At 37.4% G+C, this 26,409-nt stretch overlaps 1 protein-coding gene across 1 annotated transcript in view; it reads left to right on the top strand.

The window, feature by feature from the left end:
- The window catches only part of parm1 (prostate androgen-regulated mucin-like protein 1), a 41,842-nt gene that overhangs the window by 8,966 nt on the left and 6,467 nt on the right, over nucleotides 1-26,409 (top strand). The window contains exon 2 of the mRNA XM_018096385.2: nucleotides 18,110-18,817. Coding sequence (XP_017951874.2) covers nucleotides 18,110-18,817 — 708 coding nt within the window. The remainder of the gene's footprint in view (nucleotides 1-18,109; nucleotides 18,818-26,409) is intronic.

Raw genomic sequence — 26,409 nt, 5'->3', positions numbered from 1 at the left:
TGTTCTCATCTACTTTATATTTACTGTAAATGTTTCTGCTAGGCACATAATGAATAGCAAAAGGTGAGACCTGCTTCTGGGAATTTTAACAGCCAGGCGGTGATGAATTTGAAGGTACTGGGCTGGAAGGGGAAAAAGAACAATAAAGTATCATGTAAGATCATGCTTTAAAGAGGTACTGACACCAGAAATTAACCATTTTTTATATAAATTTGCCATAAAAATCTGCCTGATGCTTTTAAATTACCTATCTGATCCCCAATGTTTCTCTATGTGGGTGCTGCCATATTTGTGCAGCAGTAGTCCATTAGCAAAATCCTATGAACAATGGGTTGAGTCTGTAAACAGACCACAGCAAAATTCCCTAGCTCTCTATTAATGTTTATGGGATTTTTAAGCAGATGGCAGCAAAACACCCCTGTAATTGCTCTTAAAGACACTTTTCCCACTAAAGTACCCCTGTCTGTTATTGCCTTTAAAAAACTTTTCCCACTAAATCAGAAGCTCACAGCTGCATACCCCAAAGTGAAAAAAAACCAAGAACTGGCATTCAGATACTACACTATGGTCATACCCCCCAACTGTCCCGCTTTTCGCGGGACAGTCCCGGTTTTTACAGCGCGTCCCGCTGTCCCGGATTGTTCAATGAATGTCCCGCATTACGGAAATGCAGAACATTCATTAAACTATCCAGGCCAGCGGGACGCGCTGGCTACAGCGGAGCGCTCCGGCTCCTTCTTCTTGGGCTCCCGCTCCTTATTCGGCTCCTCATACGGCGGCAACAGGTCCTTTTATAAGGTTGCGCCCGTGCATACGTGTGATGTCACGCGTACGCACGGGCGCAACCTTATAAAAGGACCTGTCGCCGCCTTACGAGGAGCCGAGTAAGGAGCAGGAGCCCAAGAAGTCTATGGGGGCCGCAATGGGGGCCGCTCTGTATGAGGTACTCACTATGGGGGCAATTGGGGGGGTACTGTCAATGGGGGGCACTGTATGGGGGCACTGTGTATGGGGGGGCTCTGTGTAAGGAGGGCTACTGTGTATGGGGGCACTGTGTATGGGGGGACACTGTGTAAGAAGGGCTACTGTGTATGGGGGGGGCACTGTGTATGGGGGGGGCACTGTGTATGGGGGGGCACTGTGTATGGGGGCACTGTGTATGAAGGGCTACTGTGTATGGGGGCACTGTGTAAGGAGGGCTACTGTGTATGGGGGGGCACTGTGTATGGGGGGGCACTGTATGGGGGGACACTGTGTATTGGGGGCACTGTATGGGGGGGCACTGTGTAAGGAGGGCTACTGTGTATGGGGGCACTGTGTATGGGGGGCACTGTGTAAGGAGGGCTACTGTGTATGGGGGCACTGTGTATGGGGGCACTTTCTATGGGGGCATTGTGTATGGAGGGTACTTTCTATGGGGTGCTGTCTATTGGGCCATCGTGGGCACTATTTTAACTATTTTTAAAATGGGGTGTGGCAATTGGGGCGTGGCCACAAAGGGGGCGTGGTCAAAACATTTCATTTTTCAAATGTTGGGAGGTATGCTATGGTGCAGATTTATTAAGGTGGGAAATTAGAGCTCACCACAGTAATATTCCCTAGCTCTCTATTATTTTTTTAGAATATTTAAGCATACTTTAAAAAATCTGCCCCTAAGCGTACAGGTTTTTTAGGATGCCCTTTCTGTAGATGTTCTTTACATATACCCACTCACTTACGCAAAGTAATCTGAAAGAACAAAGCACATTTAGGCAAATGCCACACGAGGCAAGCGGAAAATCGCTTGCTGAAAATTCCGCCCTACGACTCCTACATGTGCCTGTACCTGAATAAATGAGATACGCTCGGGTGCACGCACATGTAGCCGATATACGCATGAAAACGCGAGACTTTGCATTATCTTGCGTTTTTATGCGTATATACGCTACATGTGCCTGAACCCGAGTGTATCTCATTCATTCGGGTGCAGGCACATGTAGGAGGCGTAGGGCGGAATTTTCAGCAAGCGCTTTTCCGCTTGCCTAAATTGCCTGGCAATGACCTGTGATGTGAAATAAAAAAAAACAAAAGTGGGTATAAATGATTATTTTTGGCTATAAAACATTTGTTAATGTATTTGATAAAGGAGTGCATTATGATTTACAAATTTGTCTAGAAAGGAAAGAATACAGGTTTAGTGGTAGTAGTGAGAATAAGAAAGATACAAAAGGTAAGATGTAAGAAGTGTTTCTTGTTGGTCAGTAATAAAGTTATATACAGGTTTGAGATCTGTTATTGATAGTACTTGAGACCTAGGGTATTCTGGGTCATCATGCCTTGAGGATACCAAAAACATTCCAAAATTTGTAAATATTTTCTAGAATTATGCTAGCTAGTAACATCATAACAGATACCAAGAGCAGCAATAAATATTTCTTTGAATTATACACTGTGCTGTATATGCTCACAGCTGTCTGGATAAAGACTTTGTGGATAATTGATCCAATACCTCTGCTTACACTTTGTAACATGGGGATACTATAATTCTACAGTTAAATTTTATTGTTTATGTATATCTACTGCTCAGAAATTGTCATATCGGAATACTGTCATGGGAAAACATGTTTTTTTTCAAAATGAGCTCCAGCAGAATCCTGCATTGAATCCATTTTTTAAATACACAATCAGATTTTTTTATATTTAATTTTGAAATTTCACATGGGGCTAGCCATGTTCTTCATTTCCCAGGGCCACACAGCCATGTGACTTGTGCTCTGATAAACTTCAATCACACTTTACTGCTGAGCTGCAAGTTGGAGTGATATCACCCTCCTCCCAGCAGCTGATCAGTAGAACAATGGTAGCAAGGTATCAGCTCCCAGTAGATATCAGAATAGCACACAGTAGTAAGAAATTCAAGTCTAGCTTGCAACTCCTCCAGTTACATGGGAGTAGGAGAAACCACAGTTTACCAGAAAGCAGTTCTGAGGTGTAGCTCTGGGTCCTTCTGAAAGCTCAGACTCAGGCACAATGCACTGAGATAGCTGCCTACACACCAATATCACAACTGAAAAAAAAATACGTTTGTTGGTTCAAGAATAATTTTAAATGGTTAAGTAAATTATTTGCTATGTAAACAGTGTAATTTAGAAATAAAAAATACATCCCTTTTAGGATATACAGTTGCCTAGTATGTAAACTGTTTTTTTACATTAGTAAGTGAGTGAGAACTTATGGTCAGTGTCAGGTAGTAGACAGGACCAAGTCAGTTCAGCCCTAAGGGCTATGGTTCACCGGGAGATTAGTCACCACCAATAACTCTGCACTACTGTTGGCAACTAATCTCCCCAAAATGCTTTCCCACCAGTCATCATGTAAATCACTGGTGGGAAAACACATGTGTCACTTTGTTTTTTCAGAGTGTTTGTTTTTCCAGGGTGGATCAGAGCAAATGAAGACTGCCTGCATATTTAACTATTTTAAGGAGAAAAAGAATCAAAAAGTGCTGAGAAAAAGCAATTTGAGGAAATGTTTTAATTTTTGTCCTCTTATACACTTTTGTGCAGATTTATGTGCAGAGCAGCAAGGTGGCACAGTGGTTAGCAGTGCTGGTTTCCTAGGTTCCTATCCAGCCAGTGCCATCTGCAACAAATAGAGAAAGAGGAAATAGGGCCAATCACATGGTAAGCTTAGATCTACAGCTACAAGCCTTATATAATACCATTATATGACCTCAGTAAAGAACAATTTAAACTTCTCATTGTCAACTTTAAACAATTCTTTGTCATACTATCTGCTAGATTCACTATAAGAAAAACAAAAAAAACCCCACAGGGCTCAAAGTAACTATGCTAAAATGTGAATTTTGTATGAGAGGTTGCAGCTTCAGTACAGTTCAAGGTATTATAGATGCTTTATGCCAAAAATGGGCCCAGAGCCAACACTTGGTAAAACTTTTAAAAATGCACGCAAGTCTAGCTTACCTTACCTTGTGTCTCCCAGTCTGAAAAAGGCATAGAGACGATATTTATAACCAGCTGCAGTCATTCAAAATTCTCTCAGCTTCCTTACTTCTTATTGTATGTATGTTTTTTATTGTTAATCATAAAGGTAGATAAACAGAATCTAACAGCTTAATTCATGAATAAATAAAGCAGATGAAATGTTACAGATTCCTTCTGTTCATGAGCAGCATGCGGCAGATGGTTCTCTATATGAGTTTATAGAATACATAGACATTTGCAAACAGATTTAGCAAGTAAATGGGACCTCTAATTGGGATTTAAGGTGCTAAATATTTGCAAAACTGTGCCTGTGTTTCTCATGCACTTAACTATGAAATCACATTTCATTGCGAAATCAGTAATTATGTGAAGTAGCAGACAAGATACTACATACTACAGTACAGCATTAAGCATTGTGCAGTTTCTCTTTTCTCTTTAATAAAATAGTACCTTGCCATTAATCTCATCTAAGATTTAATTAATCCACATATTTGGCAAAACAATCCTAGTGGCTTTATTTAATGTTTAAATTTTTAGTAGACTTAAACTATGTTGATCCAAATTATGGAAAGATCCCTTATCCAAAACCCCAGGTCTTGAACTTTTTGGAGAACAGGTTCCATACCTGTTACCATACCAGGCCTAGCCAGCCAGCAACCTCCCCCCCATGCATTTGCACATTAACGAAGAGGGGGTAGGTAATTATTTGTGGCTAGTGGGTGAACAAGGGCCCAGACTAGGGGTAAGCAACAAAAGAGGTACGTACCTAGTGCTTGGCACAAATATAGGCTTGGTTTCTCACTCCACTCTTTTGGCAAATCCTTCTGTGCATGGAAAATTATTTTCTTTCACTTTTATCAAAAATACTGGCTGGTGGGTGAACAAGGAACTGTTAAATGTTTCATTCCATTGTGAGACAAACAAAACCAGCTGTAATTAGGACTGATTTCTTGCTGTGAGACACAAATCAGAGGCTCATTATGACAAAATATCTGCAATCATTTACGGTCTAAGCAAAACATATTCATAGCTTTAGGATACATACACACTTTTAAAGCATGTATCTAATGATTTTATGGTTTTGATGGTTAGATTAAATTAAGAGATTTGCAGTTTCTAAAGAAATACATTTTTCAAGGGGGAAATAACATAAAAATAAAATTGGACATTATAGATACCCTTACACATGCAACAGATGATATTTTGCTAATTGCTCTGCTTTTGAGGTTGTTATGGATATAGATATTTGTTATGCATTGTATTAAACTGATACTGTACATCTTAGTCATCTATAATGTAATTTTTTAATGTCTCCCTTATCCCTTATATGTCATTTAAGCTAGATATTTATAGATAAGCACCAAAAGGTTTCAGAGAAAGCACTTGTTTTATGTGATATGCATACTGTCTTATGTGATATGCACATTCAAGCTCTGAAGACAATTGGACTGCTTTTGTTCCATGCTTGCAAAAATGAATAACTGATCTTCTTTATAATTACTTATGTCTATCATCTCTGTGCTTTTCTCTAATGGGAGGTATCTTCATTCTTCATCTTAAATCATTAATTTCTAATGATAAGTTGCTTGTGTTATACATATAGGATCCCTTATCCAGAAACTCACTACCCAAAAAGCTTCAACAGGAAGGCCATTTGCTACAGAATCAAGTTTAGGCAAATAATTATATTCTAGAATGGATTTCCTTTTTCTCATAATTAAAAATCTGTACCTTGTACATGGTAACTAAGCTGCATGAATGCATATTGGTGGCAAACAATCCTGTTGGGTTTACTTAATGCTTAATTGATTTTATGTAAACTTTATGTATGGTGATCCAAATAAAGAAAACATCCCTTATTTGGAAAGCCCCAGATCCAAAGCATTACAGGTAATAGACCTTGTAGAGCCTGTTCCTAAAGAGACTCATGGATATTTCACCTAATCTGCACTATGGGGCTCTTTTACTTACCATTGATTTTTAGTTTAAAACTCAATACGGTTTTTTTTTTCCGAAAAAGTTGCAGAGAAAAAACGCTGCATCATTTTCAAGATTTTCTATGTATGTATAACTTTATTTATAAAGCGCCACAAGGGTACGCAGCGCTGTACAGTCTTACAGAATACAAAATTACACACAGGGAGGACAAGTGATATAATAAATAAATACAATAAATACATATATGTATATATATATATATATAAGTGCCATGTGGTATGAGACACAGTAGGAAGGAGGTCCCTGCCCCATAGAGCTTACAATGCATTTACTATGCATCTAAACGTCTAAAAATCAGAATCTGACAATTCGCCAGATTAAACTTGCAGAGTTCATGTAGAAGTCAATGGCAAATGTCCCTTTCCTTGAAGTTCTTTTTTTTTACTCAAAACTATTGCATCGATAATTGGATAAAGTTGGGATTTTTGCAGCGATAGTTCGAAAAAGTAGAGTTTTTATAGCGTTAACTAAATCTGAGCTGCCCTCTAAATACACCATTCATTAGACAGAGTTCAACTACACCACCACCCTACAGTACATCTCTGATTTGAAGCCCATGAAGCTAATCAGCCCCTTCTATTATAATTCACAATGGCAAACCTAGTAATAAAAACTTCCACCTGATGTGTGTTTCACTCAATACTAGCAACAAGTAAAATATGTGTCTCTGGTTTTGCCACCAACTTGAATTTGTGCAGCTTAGTTACCATCAAATACAGGTTACTGTTTTACTATTATAGAGATAAAGGAACTCATTTTTATAGTTATATCATATTAATATAACTATACTTTTATATGACTATGAAGATAGTTTCAAGAAGATAGTTTAACAAGTTTCAAGATAAGGGAACCCATAACTGTAATGTTATTTTCTGTTTCAACAATTGGATTTTGGAAATGGTATCATGAGGACCCACTCTAAACAGAATAGGGAGCCATTTTTAGATCACAACCGTTATGTTAAGAATCCTTTTTATATGGGATAGGTAGTGTTCTGTTATGTGCCCCAGTTTTGACCACAATGTCTGCTCTCTCCAAAGACTTTGTGTACTTTTCTTATTATTTTTACCATATGAGGTTACCATAGTAATTTGTCTGCATAATACATGTTGAAAAAACATTTAATGGCTACTGCATATGCACAATGGTGTAATGCATATAAAAGTCAAATTTGCAGTAAAATACAGCTTTAGAGATTGTTTCTTTTTTTCTAGATCTTTTGTGTCATAAATACATTTATTGTGGCATGAGAAGCACAAATCCTGTGCTAAGTCAGTCCCAGTAATTATAATTAGGTCCCGTCAATATAATTGATTTCTTACATTCTTAAAATGTTTGTGAGAACTTTAAAGGTCAAGAAAAAATACCCTCTAATTAAGTATGGCTTACATGCACTATGCTTAATAAAGGCTTGTCACAGCAGTTTGCGGTGTTTGTTATATCTACCATGCTTAGATTTAACAGAAGTCACACTTTTTAATTAAATGCCAATAACAGATTCACAGAGTTTGGTATAAAAAAAAAATGTGGACGCTATTAATAAACCCTGGATGTAGGTTAAAACTTGTTTTGGCAAAATGGGAAAAAAACAAATCTTTTAAATTCTAAGCTCAGTTAAACAGAGGGCTCCCTTTACCTCATATCAGTTATCAGTTGCATTTTTATTTGTAATCGGTCTGCTTAATGTATACACTCATCTATTGTACAGCACTCCAGAATATTTTGGAACTTTATTATTATTAATAACTTGTATTTATAATCATCATCATCATATTTTTTTCTAGAAGTAGATCAGTTTGTTGAAGTCAGTGATACATACACCCAACATTCTAAAAAAGCAAAAAGGGACAAAAGGAAATGGCACACATAGCACATGACCATGCCCATTTTTGCGACCACACCTCCTAACTACCACTCCCATTTTACAAAATTTGGCAGGTTATCTAATGTTTGAACACATTTCTGGGGGTTTTGGGGTCTTGTTTTATGTGTTATTACAGTTTTGCTAGAAAAGGTGAAACCCTACAGCACCTTAGAATTAGATGTCACAGGGCTGATGCTACATTGGTTACAAGGCCACAATGTAGTAGAACCTTTACCATCAGATTCTAGTTGTTATTTACACCTTATTGTATCTACATGCTGAAGTAACTACTATCTCCTGTAAAGGTAATATGCTTTGCTGAGTGGCATTTATAATAAATTGATATTTTGCACTATTGTGATGTTTTGTATTTAACATATGATTCGCTGAATTGGAGTGTTCCATGAAGGTGAATATGCAGACTACATGTGTTTGATATGTATAAATGTAGAACTTCTAATGCACAGATAGGCTCCTGTTATTGCACTGGAAGTTTTATATTGTCTTCTGGGGGCTGCTCTGTCCTGCTACAAACAACCTGTTTCTTGTTTGATTAATTTCGCACTTAATTAAGGGTAGATTTATTAACATTCTAATTTTTGTTTTATAGTTTTTTCTGAAACCACAGAAAACTAATTTCCACCAAAACCATGAATGTCTAGTCAGTTATTAAAAGATCTGAATCACAAATATATTTAAATGCGTTAAGCAAATGAAAAGAACACGAAAACCTACATTTTTTTATTTTTGTAAGAATTTTGTGCACAAAATGAAAAAAAAAACCTGAAAAGCTCTAAAACCCTGACTTAAATAAAAATTGTTTGCCGTGGGCAGCTTCCGTTGACTTCTACATGACCTTAACAGATTTTAGATGGTGAAGTTTTCTTTTACTTTTATGGTTTTTTTTGTTTTGTTTTGTTTTTTTTGCTTAATCACAAATTTTTCATGTAATTAGCACATTTACTAATCCACGAACGTCCGAAAAGCGTCCGAATGCGTTTTTTTCATAATGATCGGTATTTTGCGACTTTTTCGCAAATTGTCGCAAATTTTTTGAGCGTTCAATACGAAAAAATCGCGACAATTCGCGAAAGTCGTAATGGCTATGCAAAAGTCACAACAATTCACGAAAGTCATAATGGCTATGCAAAAGTTGCGACAATTCACGAAAGTCATAATGGCTATGCAAAAGTCGCGTCAATTCACAAAGTCATAATGGCTATGAAAAAGTCGTGACAATTCGCGCAAGTCGTAGCGGCTACGAAAAAGTTGCGACGGTGATGAAAAAATCGCAAAAAATACGAAAAACTCGCAAAATGTTCGTTTCCAATCCGATTTTTTCCCATTCGGGATTTGGATTTGTGGATTAGTAAATCAGCCCTTTAGTGTGTATAGGTGTTTTTGCATGGCGTTGATGCATCTTTAATATGGCTAACAATATTACACAATATATTATTTTTTGCACATCCACTTACTTTTATGTGATATTTAAAGCTGTCTGCAGTACATATAAATTTATATGAACAGATTGTGACTCCCCAGTATTTGAGGCCCAAAACCCAGGCACCTAAGGGTCCACCACCCAGCCACCACCACTCCCCACTCCGCCCCCTGCCTCCACTGCACTGTTTGTTTTGCTTGCAGGCAGGTGTCAGGCCCAACAGAGCCAGGTCCCACCAGGAATATTCCCAGTTTTAAAAATTAGGTGTTCCTCAGTGAAGCAGGTTACAGATAGACACATATTGCTTTTTAAGACTGTTTAGGGATTTTCCTCAAATAAGTCATTTTAAGATTTTTTTTATCCTTCCGTACATCACTAATCAAGTCAACACCATCTGCTATAATTAAAGTACTATATTTTATTAAACCTTGGGACGATACAGTTTGGAAAGATTGCATTTTTTAAAATAAGGTCCTTTGTACACTTTAAGCAATCTTCCTTTAAGGTCAGTGTGTAAAATGCGAAATAACAGAGTACTGTTAGATTCTTCCTGCCTCTGTTAAGTGCTCAAATGGAATCCTGGCGCATCCCTCTTTGCCAAAAAAGCATAAAAGGTGTCAGAAAGTATCTTACTAGTTGTTTAGAAACTGCTCTTTCTGCTAAAAGTGAAAATAATAAACTATTAGATGCATTAGATTTTTTTTATTGTGCTATTGTGTGTTAACATGCTTATATTTGGCGTGCAATAGCAGCACACATGCTATGTTGGGCCATTTTGACAAAAAAAATGCATTTTATCAGAAATATAGAATAGCACAAAATTTGTGTCAGTTTTTGACTTGTTAGAAGCCCATCAATAAATACTTATTTGCTTAGGGCTGTGACAGAGAGGGAGATTAGTCGCCGTGCGACAAATCACCCTTGTCACGGGCGACTAATCTCCCAGATATGCCATCCCACCGGAAAGAATGTACATTCTCGCAGGTTTCCTCTGAGCACCACAATGCCATCTTTGAGTGGTTGTATGCATTGTATAGTAAAGCCAAACATTTTACTATATTGTGTAGAATAAAGGATCCCTTGGAAGAGCACCAGCCTAGGGTAAAATGCAAGCAGCTGAATTGACTGTGGGGGGAGGGGGGTCTAACAAATTACTAAGTTTACACAAACATATCATTAGGGTTGAGGAGACTGCCTCATACAGATACAAATAAACAAAAGGAATTCTTTTGGAATTCATTCCCAGAATTCCTTTTGTTTACTGAGTTTACACACAAACACCCCCAGTGAATTTCACTTTCTTTGTCCTGTAAAATGATATGATATAGTTAGCACAACATATGCCCTCTATTCAAAATAGATGCAGTGGGTTTATTTATGGTAGCATTAAGAAACACAACATGAAAAGCATGCCCTTTTATTTTCCTGTCATTTATATAATGTTTTGCTCTATCCTGAGTATGTTTTCTTGCCACAGTTATTCAAATTAATCATGGGCTCCAAATGGGCCTGTAATAAATAATTCTATTGCTATAGGGTCCACTTACAAAATACAGACTACAAAAATAAAACAACAAACACCCTTCTCCAAACCTTAAATGTCATCTGAGAGTTGACAAAGTAAAAAAAATGCTGACTTTGCCACAAAATTAGAAAGGTTTTCAGAAAAAAAAAAACAATAAACGAGATAGTGGAAGATAAAGTTCCCCTTTAATTGAGCTTCCTATTTTTTAATGAAATGGTCATTGAACATGCATGCATTTAAACATCTAGAAATAAGCTTCATGTTCATGTTCCCTAGGAGTCATTTTTATTCAAGGAAGTACTTTATTGCAGTAATTTATTGTAGACACAGTTTTAAAGTTTCTGTTAAACCTGTATTCATGTAAAACACTGACAAGCATGCACTGTCATTGCAATGCAATGCCTATTCTTGAAAGACTCAGAAACTAGTTTCAGTCCCTGCGGATTATGTATTAATGGGGCAAAGTTTGCTCCAGTTCTGATAAATTATAGCACATAGTCAGTTACTAGCATTTGTGGCCTTTCTAGAGCAAATGTTGGCCCTTTTATTACACGATCACAACAGATTTCATTTTTTAAGTGTTTCAAGGAAAATATTACTACCAAGTTGCGTAAGTGAAATCTAGTTTACTTTCCCTTTATGTTTTTGTTGAACTGCTTTAGCACAAGAGGATGTCTACATCTTCCTAATGGCACAGCTCAAGGGATCAAAAGAGCACTTTATTGTGTTCCGTGACTTTTTCCTTAGATGATAAATGCATACAAGCAGCTCAGTGGGAAGACTTCAGAAGAGCTTTGTGTTATGATTTACTGCACATAAGTTGTCATTGCTGAAAAATGGCCATATAAATAGCTGTAGCGCTTTTTTTCCCCTCTAATCCTGAGAGCAGTTGTCTTCTGTTGTGCAGCTGTCTTCATGATAAATATATATTTCCTATTTTGGCAAGGATTTTATTGACTGGTGTCTAGTTTTCAGTGTCATCAAAATGCACTTTTTTATATTGACTTTTTATTAGAAAAATGAATCATGCAGTCAGTTTCCACTGTACTGTTGTCTTGTATAACATCTAAAATGAGCACTAGGAATCATATTAAAATTGTGTGCCATCCACCATCTGTCAGTTGCTTAGCATGCCATAAAGCAAAATATTTGAGAGGTAGTATAAAGAAACTTTGGCTTCTTTTTTATATATCATTTAGCCCAATCCAAGGAAGCTGTCTGTTTTTATACATTATTCTTCTGTATTCTAACTCTGGTTTGACCTGTGCGCCCTTCTCCTTTTGTGTGCCTTTAATTGCCTACAGCAATCTTCCAATAGTGAATAATGATCCATTCCTATTATGGAGATATTATTTGGTTGAACATACCTTTAGCAACTGAGCCAAGGAGTTTACAGACGATATATCGTTCTATGATCCTTACAGTCATTAGTACAGATTGGAGAAGAGCTGTTCCTAATAAGTGTTGTTAGAAGAAGAAGATGTAATTACTAGCGTTATCATCATTTAAATTGAAAGCTATGGTACATTTCGCAGGGCAGCATAATGGAACGTGAAAGACAATATTAATTCAATTACACAATTAATACTTGCTAACGCTCAGAAAAGAAGACCTTGCTGCACTTGTAGATGAAGGTCAAGGAGCTGCCCAGGTTGGCAGTATTTCTTTTTATTACATTTCAGCATAAATTACAGGGATGATTTATTTATTTTTTGCCACTTAAAGAGAAACAAAGTTGCATATTGAATTGTTAAAGAACTGCCATGTGACATAGCACTGTGCTACGTAAGTATATATATTAGATATGTTTAAAACATAAGCACAGAAAAACTTACATTTTACACAAATATTTACTGAAAAATGATACCTAGTGCCTTTTCAGGGGTAATCATCACAACAACATGTTATTTGTTTCCCATTATGGGGCTATCATGGCGGTGCAGAATTTTATTAGTGCTAAGACGGATGGAGCTACTTGTAGCAGCTACAAAAACACGTGTGTCTAAGGCAGGGTGCTTTCTGGCAGTTTGTAAATGTGACAGGTAGCTGCTACTAAGTAGCTCTGTGTCTTTACCCTTATAAGTTGCTTGTATTATTTCAAGCACTTTTCCCCCTTAGCAACTCCCTATACTCCTTGTTTAATTGTTCACTTTACACTGAGCAGTGACTGTTCAGGAAGGAATAGCTCATTATTAAACAAAATTAAATATTAATGATAGGATTAGAATAGTGCTTGAAAGAAATATACAAATCCTGTTGCCTGTACACAAGCAGCATGCTCTTTTTTTTACAGAAGATCAGTTCACTGTTCTATTTGGCAGTGAGAATTTTGTGTGTTGTATTACTGATTTCAGGATTAGACCACTGTAGTGCAGGGGTACCTGTTTTAGTTCCAACTTGGCCTGTTGCCTAGGTAGCATATTATGAACTGGCATTACAGTGCTGCTGTTAAATAAATAATAAATAGCCACAGTTATAATTTTAATTATTAGATTTGGCAGTGGGCAGTGGGTTTTATTTTTATTCCCCCTCAAAATAACTATTTCACAGTTGGCTACTTAGGCTAATGCCACATGGGCATACTCTCAGCAAGCCGAAAAAAGGTTTGCCGAGAATATGCCCCGCTACTGTAAATTTAGCCTACCTTGTGCCTGCACCCAAATGAATGGAATACGTTTGGGTGCAGGCACATGTAGCCGGTATCCGTCAAAAAAAACGCAAGACTTCATATTTTTGGTGGATATCGTCTACATGTGCCTGCACCCAAATGCATTTTATTCATTCAGGTGCAGGCACAGGTAGGAGCATATGGCACTATTTTCAGCAAGCATTTTTTGGCTTGCCGAAAATATACGCCATGCGCTAAGTGCGGCATTAGCCTTAGACCAAGACAATACTAGCTGAATAACATAGTGCCTAATAATTGCAACCTGTACAATCAGTTGCTCCTGCTGGAAGCTTTGGATCTACTGTAACTTTTTTTTGTAGCAGAAACATTGTTAGGTCTTATTAACAAAAAATATTATATATATTAACAACTGTAAGAAATGAGCAATATGAGTATTATGTATAATAGCCCCTTCTGCAGTGATTTTCAGACTGTTTGGGCTCAGGCACCCTTTTATCATCAATCGACTAAAAACTTCCCTTACCTGGTTCCAGGGATTTCTAGAACAGAAAATACATTTTGTAAAGTGCATCTTAGTCAGCCATTCTAGAAATACTTTATATAGGATAGGAAATTACTGAACTTACTGAGTGCTGAAAATTTTTCAGGATTCTCCAGTTACTCAATTTTGATTTGGGTGTGTTTGCCTTTCCCTCTTACTTACAGTAAATAATACCAGTTTATGATAGTCCCTTTGTATCTCCCAATATTCATCTCGATCTGAAAAATTATTTTGTCTGCACACAAGGTGATAGTCCCATACACGGACAGATACAAAATTGGACAGCTTTCGATCTGACAGGTTTGATTTTTCCATCGGAACTGCTTGTTGATGCGGGCCTTGGTCTGACTGCCCATATACTCACTGTTTTAATTCCACTGTTTGGCACTAGGTGGGCATATCGGTGTATGGCCACGTGCCACAGTGAGATTTGTCTCTTGCAGTTGAATCTTGGCTACCGGTGGTAAACCACATGTGTTTTTTTTCTTTCCGGAGTTTCCCGAACTTTCTTGCATAGGAAATTCAGATAATGAAGCTATGCGTATGCCTTACAACCTGCAATTCACTTTATTGCCTGTGGGCAGGCATTTTGGGGCGATTAGTCGCCTGTGGTAAACGAGATTTAACTCTGTGTTAGATTGACTTTGATTTAGCACAATTTCAGTCCATTATTTATGTCTGATAAAAGTATATAGTGCACTAATCATTTCTTCTATTAAATGACAAACACGGCAGCAATTCAGTCTAAAACGTGATATTCACCTGATGTAAATGTTGATTAGCATCATTCTGGATTGTCTTTTAATAAAGGCTTGATTGTGGGGTAATTGTCAGTGCTTGCATTATGTCATTTAAAAAGTTATTGAAGTAATTATTGATAATTATCTGTTTACAGAAGGTGGTTATTTGTCACTTAGAAATTAGTACTTACTCTTTAATCAAGTTAATTAAAGGGAGGCTTAATAAGATTTTAAAGCCAAAACTGTGTCCAGGCTATGGCATGCGAAGTCCCATGCAGCACTCACATGTGTAGCTAGTGATTAACTTTCTTTATATTGGTGATATTGAGGGTTTGCTTTTTGATGCTCTGTGTTTAGTACCTTAAAGTATGATTTCAGGGTGGAATTTCTCTCAATGATAGTATGTTCTTAGTGGCAGTATCATTTTGTCAAGGGAGATTTTGTCAGGCTTTGTGATAGCATCTGATCTTACGGAGACTTAGGCAAATTGCGGGGCCACGTATGCCATCCCACCGGCAATTTACATTCTAGCCGATGGAATGGCATTGCGGGGAGATTGGACGCCAGCAACAACGAAGATTTGTCACGCGGTGACTAATCTCCCTTTGTGTCACTGCCCTAAAGGACCATTTATTCACATGCAAGTACAGTGTAAACGTGCAATTTTATACACAATTTACAATGGCTGTTACCCAGCATGCTGCGTTTTTTACCCTGGATTGTACTGATGCACACACTGTCAGTTCAGGAACACAAATGCAGCATGTCCCCCCTCCCCCCAAGGATGCCCAGGAGTTTGCATCTAATACAGTTACAGGACAGAAAATGTCCTGAAAATGTTTGGAGTCAGGAATGCATTTTTTACAGCACTTGGCATTAAAATTAAGTCTTTGCATTATTCTTGTATATTGACAGTCGGCTGTAGGAACCTTGGAGCTACTGCCACCTAGCTTTAAAGGAGAAGGAAAGTCATTTTGCCATTTTACTGCCAATAGATTAGCCATATTAGTGCCACCTAGAACACTATATTTATTCTGCAGAATGCCTTAAAGAGCCCTAGAAGCTTTCTCTGTTCGTTTAAGATAGCAGCTGCAATTTTATCTTGGTCTTGGTAGCTTTCTGCTGCAGCTCTAGTTGTTGGTAGCTCAGATCACACATTCTGATGGGAGGGGGAGGGAGTTTTTATGAATTCTTTGGGGGGGGGCAGGAGAAGGGAGAGGAGTTGCACAGAAGGATTTTTCTGAGAGGAAGTCTGACCAAAGAACATGTGTACACAAAAAAAGACAGGAAATCCTGTGTTTCTTTTGATAGAGGACTCAGTACAGATTTTCTGTGAGTGCTTATAGCCATATTTACATACACCTTTCTGATAAAGCTTACTTTAGGTGGCAGAAACTACAAAGTTCCCCTGCATTATATATATATATATATATATATCCAAAAAAAAGACCAGCAACACCGAGTTATATTCCAAAAAGATCAATCGTGTATTAAGAAGCATGAACAGCCAACGATACGTTTTGGTCCCCATCGGGACCTTTCTCAAGGCGCATATATATATATATAGCGAACCCCGGGTGGCACGCTGCTTCAGCTCTTAGCTCGGGTGCAAGGTAAATGATTTAAATATCCAAAAAAGACCAGCAACACCGAGTTATATTCCAAAAACAATCAATTGTGTATTAAAAACGCATGAACAGCTGTTCATGCGTTTTTAATACACAATTGATTGTTTTTGGAATATAACTCGGTGTTGCTGGTCTTTTTTGGATATATACATATATACATATATACATATATATATATGGCTGATTTACTAATCCACGAATCCGAATCCCGAATGGGAAAAAATCGGATTGGAAACGAACATTTTGCAACCTTTTCGTATTTTTTTCTTCACTGTCGCGACTTTTTCGTAGCCGTTACAACTTGCGCAAATTGTCGCAACTTTTTCATAGCCATTATGACTTTCGTGAATTGTCACGACTTTTGCATAGCCATTATGACTTTCGTGAATTGTCGCGGCTTTTGCATAGCCATTATGACTTTCGTGAATTGTCGCGACTTTTTCATAGCCATTATGACTTTCGTGAATTGTCGCGACTTTTGCATAGCAAAAATACCGATCATTACAAAAAAAACGCATTTGGACGCTTTTCAGACGTTCGTGGATTAGTAAATGTGCCCCATAGAGTCCAAAATGGGGAGCACACAACACAATAGTCCTAAACTTTGGTGCCAGAGCTAGAAATTCTACAAGCAGGTAAAGAATGTCGGCACTCTTAGGATTTCCACAATAAAGCAAAAAATTCTACAGACTTTTTTAAGATGCAAGTGGTGAGATTTATTACCAACGTTTCAGTCCTTTCTTAGGACTTTCGTCAGGGTCCTAAGAAAGGACTGAAACGTTGGTAATAAATCTCACCACTTGCATCTTAAAAAAGCCTGTAGAATTTTTTGCTTTATTGTGGAAATCCTAAGAGTGCCGACATTCTTTACCTGCTTATATATATATCCAAAAAAAGACCAGCAACACTGAGTTATATTCCAAAAACAATCAATTGTGTATTAAAAACGCATGAACAGACTGTGTAATACACAGTTGATTGTTTTTGGAATATAACTCGGTGTTGCTGGTCTTTTTTGGATATTTAAATCATTTACCTTGCACCCGAGCTAAGAGCTGAAGCAGAGTGCCACCCTGGGTTCGCTATATATATATATATATATATAAATTCCATTTGCTTTCATTACTTTGCAATACAGGATAGATTACAGATATGAATGCTATTTTAGGAAGCACAAGCCAGTTAGGTAATTTGAACTTTTTCACCTTAGTAAATAGGTAATAGCTTTGACCCACCCCATTGCCTCTGTGTAATGCCTTTTTAAGATCTGACTTAGCCCAGCAACAGCATGGAACAGAGCCGTGCCAATGTGGAGGGGGGTGGAGAGACATAGGGATTTATATGCTTGGAATATGCATCTTTTTTATTATATTGTAAAGTTTAAGTTTTGTCATTATTTGAAAAATACATATACTGTATATATATATATATACTATTTTGACAATACTTTCCATTTAATAGGTAGGAAGCTGAAATGCAAATGTTATACATAAATGTAACATACTTTGTGCCTTTTGTTCTAATTGTGAATAATCTATTTCTAAACAGGGCAAACAGAGAGATTAAAGCTAATAATCAACTCCTACTTAGGGCTCTGGCACACTGGGGAGATTAGTCGCAAACAGGGAGTTAATCGCGGGCGACTAATCTTCCCCGTGTGCCAGAGCCCTTATCTATAACCAAATCAGTAGGTGAAGGATGGAGGTTGTGTTCTGTTCCTATATTTAAATGTATTCTCCTAATGTATTCTTTACTATCAGTCCTAGGTCAAAGTACTCCAAATAATACATTATCTACTGACACTGGTCCAACCACAGATTACTCTCTCTATACTACTCTTCCCCAAATGTCCAGTGCGTCAGCTTCTGTTTCAACATCCATTGCCACAAATTCAACTGAAATGGCTACATCACATGTATCAGACGAGTACTCTACAAGCAAACCAGTAGTTGCCACCACATCTACAAGCAATACAACAGCTTCATTAGTGAATTCTACTGTCAAAGAAACTACATTATCAGCTACTACTTCAGCAGTTACATATACCAATTCAACAGGGAAAACAGACCTTTCAGTGCCAGCGTTTAGTACGTCTCCAATGACTCCAAGTGCTACCCAAAACATCACTGACACAGCCAACATTACACATCTCTCTACGGTATCCTCAAATTCAACAGATCATGTAACTGGAACTGAACTGACTTCAAATCCTACAGCAACAGACTCAAATCTATCTACAATGGATGTCACCACCTCATTACCCAAAATAACAAAAGAAACCCAGAATACAACTGAAACAAGCAGTACTGTAGGTACTAAAGAAACAACTGTATATAAAGTAGATAGTGAAGTGACAACATCACCATTTACTATAAGCACAAGCCAAACATCAACCTCCAAGAAAGAAAGTGAGACAAGTGAGGCTACTACTGTTGCTGGCATTGGAGAACCAAAAGCATTGAGTTCAGGTAAGTCAGACCATTTTGAAGTAGATTTCAAAAGGTATTTTTCATTTGTCATACAATGAGATCCCCATCGTTGTGATTGAGCCTAACGATAAGATCAGCCTTAGGTGCGCAAATCTGGGAAAGATCTTATAATGTATGGCCAGCTTCAGTTCTGGGTCTTTTTTATGCATATCCATTATTGATAGAAGGTTTGGAAACTTAATTTGGCCATACACAAGATCTGCTCGTTAGGAAATGGTAAAATTACCTGATTTCCATAGAGAGCTTATTAAATTTGTATTATATCCGATAATTACTGATCGTTAAAAGTGCGAAAATTTTATTGTGGTACAATTGTTCTGAAATTTTCGTATCCGAACGATCGTAAACGGCGAGAAAAACGTTCTGACTTTGATCCTTCAGTGATTTTGAAGTGATTTTTGGAAGCCTCCCATAGGACTCAATGGCACTCTGCAGCTCCAACCTGGCCAAAGGAAAATCACGATACCGAAGCTTGAATGAATCCAAAACTTTTGTACTTTCGAACTTTCGTGACAAATGCGATTTTGTTGGACAAATTGTCAGAAAGTAGGAAAAAGTTGCAGAAATTTATGAAAAAATCGCAGAAAATATGCACAGTTCTTAAACTTTGAAAAAATACAAATTTTTTGTAATAGTCTTAATTCGTACATTAATAAATGTGCCCCTTAGTCATACATTTAGTCATTAGTAAATATGAGTGGGAGCTACAACCTAAAATACAAAAATTTGAATATTGAGTATCATAAGAAGGGCACTTGTTTAGACAGAAAGTATGAATAAATATCTTAAACACAACACACATCACTCTATATAACAAAATGCAGACCTCTATTATTAGTTACAATTGCTACCCAAGAGCTGAGTTTATAGGAGTGCCGACACATAACTGATAATGATAGATTTTATTAGCTCGGCAACACTAACACAGATCTAGTGCACCAAAAGAATGTCATCACAGTGTTCCTTCCAGTAAAGTCCATGCTTAATTTATAATTGTCATCATTCTGAGCCGTTACTTAAGGTTAGGGTGGCTGCCAATTTTAACATTTAATAAAAGACAAAATATGTGAGTTTTATTTCACTTGTTCTCTTTTGCTGCATCTCTCAAACAATAAGCGGTTCGATGTTTTGCTTTTTCTTAGGTTTATTCCTTTAATCAAAAGATATATTTTATTGGTTATCTGTCTCACATTTATAAGGATGGCATTAACTTATACCAACTACAAATTGGACACATGCCCTAATCTAGTCTGTAAGCAACCTTGAGCAAAAAGGATTTATTTTATAAAGTCTGATAATAATTTCATAGTTTGACATTCATATCTGCACGTGGGAGCTTATGAAACCTGAAAAATCTTTATGTCTGTTACTGTTCTTTTGGGCATTTTCTTGGCACAAGCAAATATCAGCTCACTTGAGCATTGGCATATATCATAGGGAATCTTGAATATGATTAGCGCATGAGTGGTGCAGTGATACACTTAAAGGGGAACTGCTTAACTTTGTTCAGTACTTATAGGCAGCTTGTGTTCTGATCAGAGAGGAGTGGGAGTGGTCCAACCATTCTTGACTGACATCTAAAATTTAACCCCCACCTGTCCATCTTTCCTATCTGATAGAAAACCTAGAACAGACTTTGAAGAAGGTCTAAAAATTAACTTAATTTCCAGACTTCACTGTCTTGACACTTTCTTTCTCACTCACCTGACTCACTAGCAAACACCTAGAACTTTATTGGTTATTTATGAGAAAAAAATTAAAGAAGCCACATATCACTTGCTTTTTATGAGCAGCAGCAATCGAGTTAGCAATTGTAGTTTAGCACAAAGGCCCAGCAATTTGAAACATACACGCCAAGTGAGCTGGCAGGTGAATGTGGAAATCAAACAAAAACTTTATGGCATCCACTTACACTTTTCCATAAAACTACAATTTGCCTTTTGTATATAAATGGTGTCGGAAAAAACAGTAATTTGCGCTACTGTTTGTGCAATAAATTGTAGTCATTCTTTATAGGTATACAAGCTAATCGATAACATATTAGACTCAGTTGGCTAATCAAGAAGCTTGATAGTTAGTCTACAAGAGAACTCTGAGAGACCTAGAGAGGTGTCTGTAAATTCAACATACAGGAGTCTATGTGCCTGTACACACACAGTTGCCTGTGCAGAGGTCTGTCATATTGCTGCAGCTGTTGTGTCACTGTCACTGGTATGAAGGAAGTCCCTTTTATACACTCTTTCATTATACCTGCATCTGGCTATTGAAGTAAGATTTCTATCTGTGTGTAAATTGCAGGAGGGTGTCTGGCAGCTGATGTAAGGCTGCTGGTGGGCAGCACAACCCAAATGCAAAAGAGCATGAAGTGCTGTGTGTATGAGGATATAAACAATAAGCTGCTTTACTGTTATATGTATAAATGCAGCTTAATCAGCACCCAGCCCAGTCTGGCTCCTTTCCTTTACTTCCCCTTTGCACATGTTTGCTGTTAAGGGGTGTGGCCCCATGACATGCCACAGCAAATCAGCTTTCACTCTGCTCTGTCACTCACATATTTCTAGAGGGTGGGAGATGGGAGGCTGTGTCAGTAATTAGCCATAACTTTGTAACAGTCCAAAATTTTTTTTCGCTATAAATTGTCAAAATGTTTGTCTAGATTTTATATTTTCAATATTATAAAATCATTTTTCATGATAGTTCCCCTTTAAAGAAGGGTACAAGGGCTTAAAAATTTTTTTCACTGTAGGTTCCTATTAATTAATAATTACACTTAATATACAAAAATAATTAAACACGTAAAGTATAAGAGTGCAATTGGTCTTTATTTTTTATTATTTGTATTTTTCTTTTAGTTTTTTCACTTTTTGTTCAGTAGCTCTTCAGTTTGGAATTTCAGCAGCTATCTGGTTGGTAGGGTCCAAATTTTCTTTAGCAACCAGGGAGCAGTTTGAATGAGAGGCGGGTTTATGAATAGGAGAGGACCTGAATAGAAAAAGAAGTTATAGAATGTAAAAATAACAGTAAAAATGTAGCCTTACAAAGCAATAGTTTTTTGGCTGTGGGGGTCAGTGACTTCTGTTTGAAAGTAGCAAAAAAAAGAGAGTGGGATTAATCAATGCACATTCCCTGGTCCCTTGTTTCATAAGTAAATTATCTATGCTAGTGCATAGGGGTTTTTAGTTACAAAATTATGATCATAAGATTGGCAAGCCACCAATACCACGTCAAGGTAAACCCCGTATGGTGGTCGTATCTATTTATCTCTGGTCATATTTTTCAAAGGCTGGCACTCCCGTGCACAGTAGCCATTCTTGACCTGGGGGCTGAATGGTCAAGAATGGACTTTACAAAATCACCCCCCGCTGAATTCTGGACTTTTAAGATGGGCTAAAACTAGGAAAAAGGTCTTCAAAAGTGGTACATTACGTGGCCAGTGCCCCACCACAGTTGTGTACAAGGAACAAGTATCTTCTGGCTACCTCTTGTTCTGATCCTCAGATCAAATATAGAATTTAAAAAATTAGCACAAAAAGGTAATTTCTGATAGAGATCAGGGGAATAGTTTAGTCCTATTCTCTTATCCAGTACAAGAAGGAATAATGAGTTATGTATATTAACCTTTTATCTTTACTTTTTTGTTGCCTGTGCTCTCTGGCATAATAAATATCATAAATAAACATCCATTTTAAAATAATGAACTGTAAGGACAAGTGACACTAAATCATTCCGATCTCTGAAGAAAAAGGATTTCTTGCTTAATAAATAAAAATATTCCGGTATAATAAACAAAAAGTTGTCAATTATAAATATAATGAGCTGTAAGGGGAAGTTATTTCAGTAGGAATAAGAAGACTTTTTGTTACAAATTATATTTATAGGGATAATGATATAATTAAAAAGAGGAGGAAACACTTTTTCAAGTGCCCACCCATACGCCACCATCTCAGCACTCATAAAGGCAACCATACTCCCCTGTACCTAGCCCTGAATTGCAGAGGTACACAATTTTTTTGCCTTAGAAAAAAAATGGAGTACATCTGTGAACATACCATGGGTAAACTAAACAGGTTCCATCCCTAGGTAGAAGGTACATACAAACTACTTCACAGTAACAGTCAGATATCGTCTTGCAGTTTGTTTAACCTGATACATCATGTAATGTGATCCAGGGCAGAAAGTCCATCTGTTCATTAGATCACAAGGTAAGATCACTTAATATGAAGCACAGTAATATGAAGCAATGAAAGGCAGTATATGTGACAAAAATATAAAATTCTGTTACAGTGACAACAAGCAGCTTCTGTTGACATCATTAGAAATTCCACTTCAAATAATCACCCTTCATAAGTAACATAAATTAAAATGTTTTATAGCAAAATTATACTGATTATTATGTGTATGAATAATCTTCAGGTGTTAGAAATCCATACAACAGCCCTTACTAAAGTGCAGTCACACTAAATGAGTGCAAATGTTGTTTTAACTGATGCCAGTTTCTGGTAACTTTGCCCTGTGGGAGGAGGATTTCTAATTAGCCAAATGTGAGAAAAGTGAATGGATCTGCCAGAAGGACTGAGGTAAAGTTAGACCTCAGTAAATGAGTCTAGTTCAGTCTAACCAAGCCTTTAATAAGTTGCAGAAAGGGTCAGACAATGGTTGAATTCTGGCCTATCTCTCTCTAAGGAGCTATAAGCTAAATAACTCAGCTAGCAAGAGCAGGACCAGTTCCACTGAGGAGTAGTTTGGAGACAGTTCTCCAAGGCGATAGATAATGTGTAACAATTATCTGAAAAGGGACTCAGGCTAGTTCTACTTTGTGAGAAGCATCCTTTGAAGGAGATTCAAACTACTAATGGGTACTGGTGATCTTAAGCCTTTACAAGTTCTGTTTCTTATAGGTAATGGTAAGAAATCCTCTGTACTTGCTTTTGTTGCTATACTACTCAATAAGTATTTGCTTCACTGTTTGTTGTACTTACGAGAGTGACGGCTGCTACTATTAAATCCTATCAATAGTTACAAATCACTATTGTCTATTCATTTACCAAAGTATTTATAATGTGAAAGTGGCAGTTTAGCTTCCATAATTCATCTCCCAATACCATTGCAAGGGAACAGCTGAGAGAGGGTGACCGAACTCTACTTGTCAGCAGCTGGGTCATCCAACCCCCACTATCTACCCATTATTATTATTATCAGCTGAGTAGATTTTCAGACATATCTAAAAGAGATATGGATCATCCTGAGCAGATTTTGATTAAACATTGTTTTGTTTGGACCTAGGTGCACAGGGAGATACCAGCCAGTTTGGACAGTACATTTACTTTACTTGTACATATGGTATGGGCTATTCTGCTTGGGTGGGTCTACTTTATCTACAGCTATTTGTAAAATGTACCGGTATAGGGCCATTACCATAAAAATGCTTCATGTGCATCTTCAATTAAAACTAGCCAATTTCATAAATACTGTATATATTATTGCAACTGAATGAGTGATAGTCTTTATAATAGACCTGCCTGCAAAATAAATATGCCACAAAACAAAGCAAGATAATGCAGATGTCACAGCAAAATGACAAAATTTGATTGCACATCCAAACCCATTCATGGTCCCTATAGGTCTGCTTTCAGGCCTTATGCCTGAAGGTCCAAAGAAAGCATTATTAAGAAGTACTGGAAAGGAGTAACCGGTACAGATTAGCAGTGCAAACTTTTATTTTTTATGTTCCTTACATGCAGTGGCACAAGGGACATTTTTCAATTAAATCTACACTGCCAAATCTTTAGTTTCCTACCCACCAGTAGTACTAGGAATACTCATGCCAGAGACCAGAGTCCATCAAGTTCAACCCTTATAAGTAAACCCAGCACACACAAATCTATACTGACCTATTTATACACTCACATACATAAACCATATAAACCAACATCAATACTAACTGTAGATTTTAGTATCATAATAGCCTTGGATACTTTGCTTGTTCAAGAATTCATCCAGGCCCCTCTTAAAGGCATTAACAGAATCTGCCATTACCACATCACTAGGAAGGGCATTCCACAACCTGACTGCCCTCACCGTGAAAAACCACTACGCTGCTTCAAATGGAAGCTCCGTTCCTCTAATCTAAAGGGGTGACCACTGGTGGGAAAAAAGAACATTCCGTATCTGCCTATAATCCCCTCTAATGTACTTGTACAGAGTAATCATGTCCCTTTGCAAGCGCCTTTTTTCCAGAGAAATAACCCCAACCCTGACAGTCTAACCTCATAGTTTAAAGCTTCCATTCCCCTTTACCAGTTCATTAATATGGACTGAAGCCCAAAACTGCACTGCAGCTTGTTTTCTCCACTGGTGCATATATGCCTAAGGAAACCATTCTGCTTGTCTACTGTAAACTGCTTACATGAGAAAAGAACTAATCAAACAGTAGAGAAATGCATTTCTTTAAGGCTTGCTATAAATGTTCACAAGGGATATCAGTATATTGTGACTCAGTGGTAAAACATTCAAGGGGGTGGTAGATGGTGCTGCATAATCTTGAAAGGAAACTTGGCACTGCGGAGCCACATCAGTTGCTAAAGCCAGGCTTTGTATTATTGATAAGAGAGTAACGCCAGCTGACCTAAGGTTGACTGGAGCTGCTGTATATTTAGGAGAAGCAGGAAATGTAATGGTTTCTAATTTGTAGAAACACACAGCAAACTATAAATGGGAAGGCAAGCACAAAGAGCAAAAGTGCACAAATACTTCTTTTGTTCTCAGGGAGCTACATCAGAAGAATCAGTCGTGCGTTTCATGAGAGAACATCCCCAGAAGAGTTTGTTCTCTGTGACGTCTGTTACATATCCTTATTGAAAACTGGGTAGAAAGATGTTTGTCAAATGTAAGAGCTCTTCAATTTCTCCGTGGCCTTTGTAGATCTATAGTATAAACATTGCATTAGATTAAGAATAATACATCTACAGAAGATTCATTGTCATTCCGCATTGCAGCTGCGTTACCTTCACACTTAATGCATGTGATATTGCTGTCCAACTACTGATCGCTGAGCGTAACTACTAGTTCATCTGTGTATAAGATTCATTATGGAAGAGATGGTTTGCAAACATAAAGAATATAAAATGTCATCCCAGATGTTAAAGAATATAAAATGTCATCCCTAAATATCTTTTTCTTCCATTTAAGAGTTATACACTCTGATGCCCATGGCCATCTCACGCAGCCCCAGTTTCAGAAATCAGTTTGGTTGCTAACTATGGTGTTTTTTCTGTGCAGCATGAGTCAAGCAGTATACATGGTTCCTGTCTATAACATTATGCTTAGTAGCCTTGTATACTTGTTTCTGATTAGCTCCCATTGCCAACGTGGCCAGAGACCAGTTTGATTTATATTATATTGCTGTGGGTTACTAGTTAGGTGAATTAAAAAGTGAATTTAGATGCACCTAGATTTTCTTAATGGTCTATTTGTACCACTTTATATAGCCCTAAAATATGTTTTATATCAAGTGAAATTCTTTTCATCAATGTGTTTTTTTCAAGTCAGATAGTTACACAATTTTTCCACAA

Source organism: Xenopus tropicalis, chromosome 1, assembly GCF_000004195.4.
Source record: "Xenopus tropicalis strain Nigerian chromosome 1, UCB_Xtro_10.0, whole genome shotgun sequence".
Taxonomy (NCBI): Eukaryota; Metazoa; Chordata; class Amphibia; order Anura; family Pipidae; genus Xenopus; species Xenopus tropicalis.
Note: the sequence above shows the minus strand (reverse complement) of the source record. Positions and strands in the feature narration are given on the sequence as shown.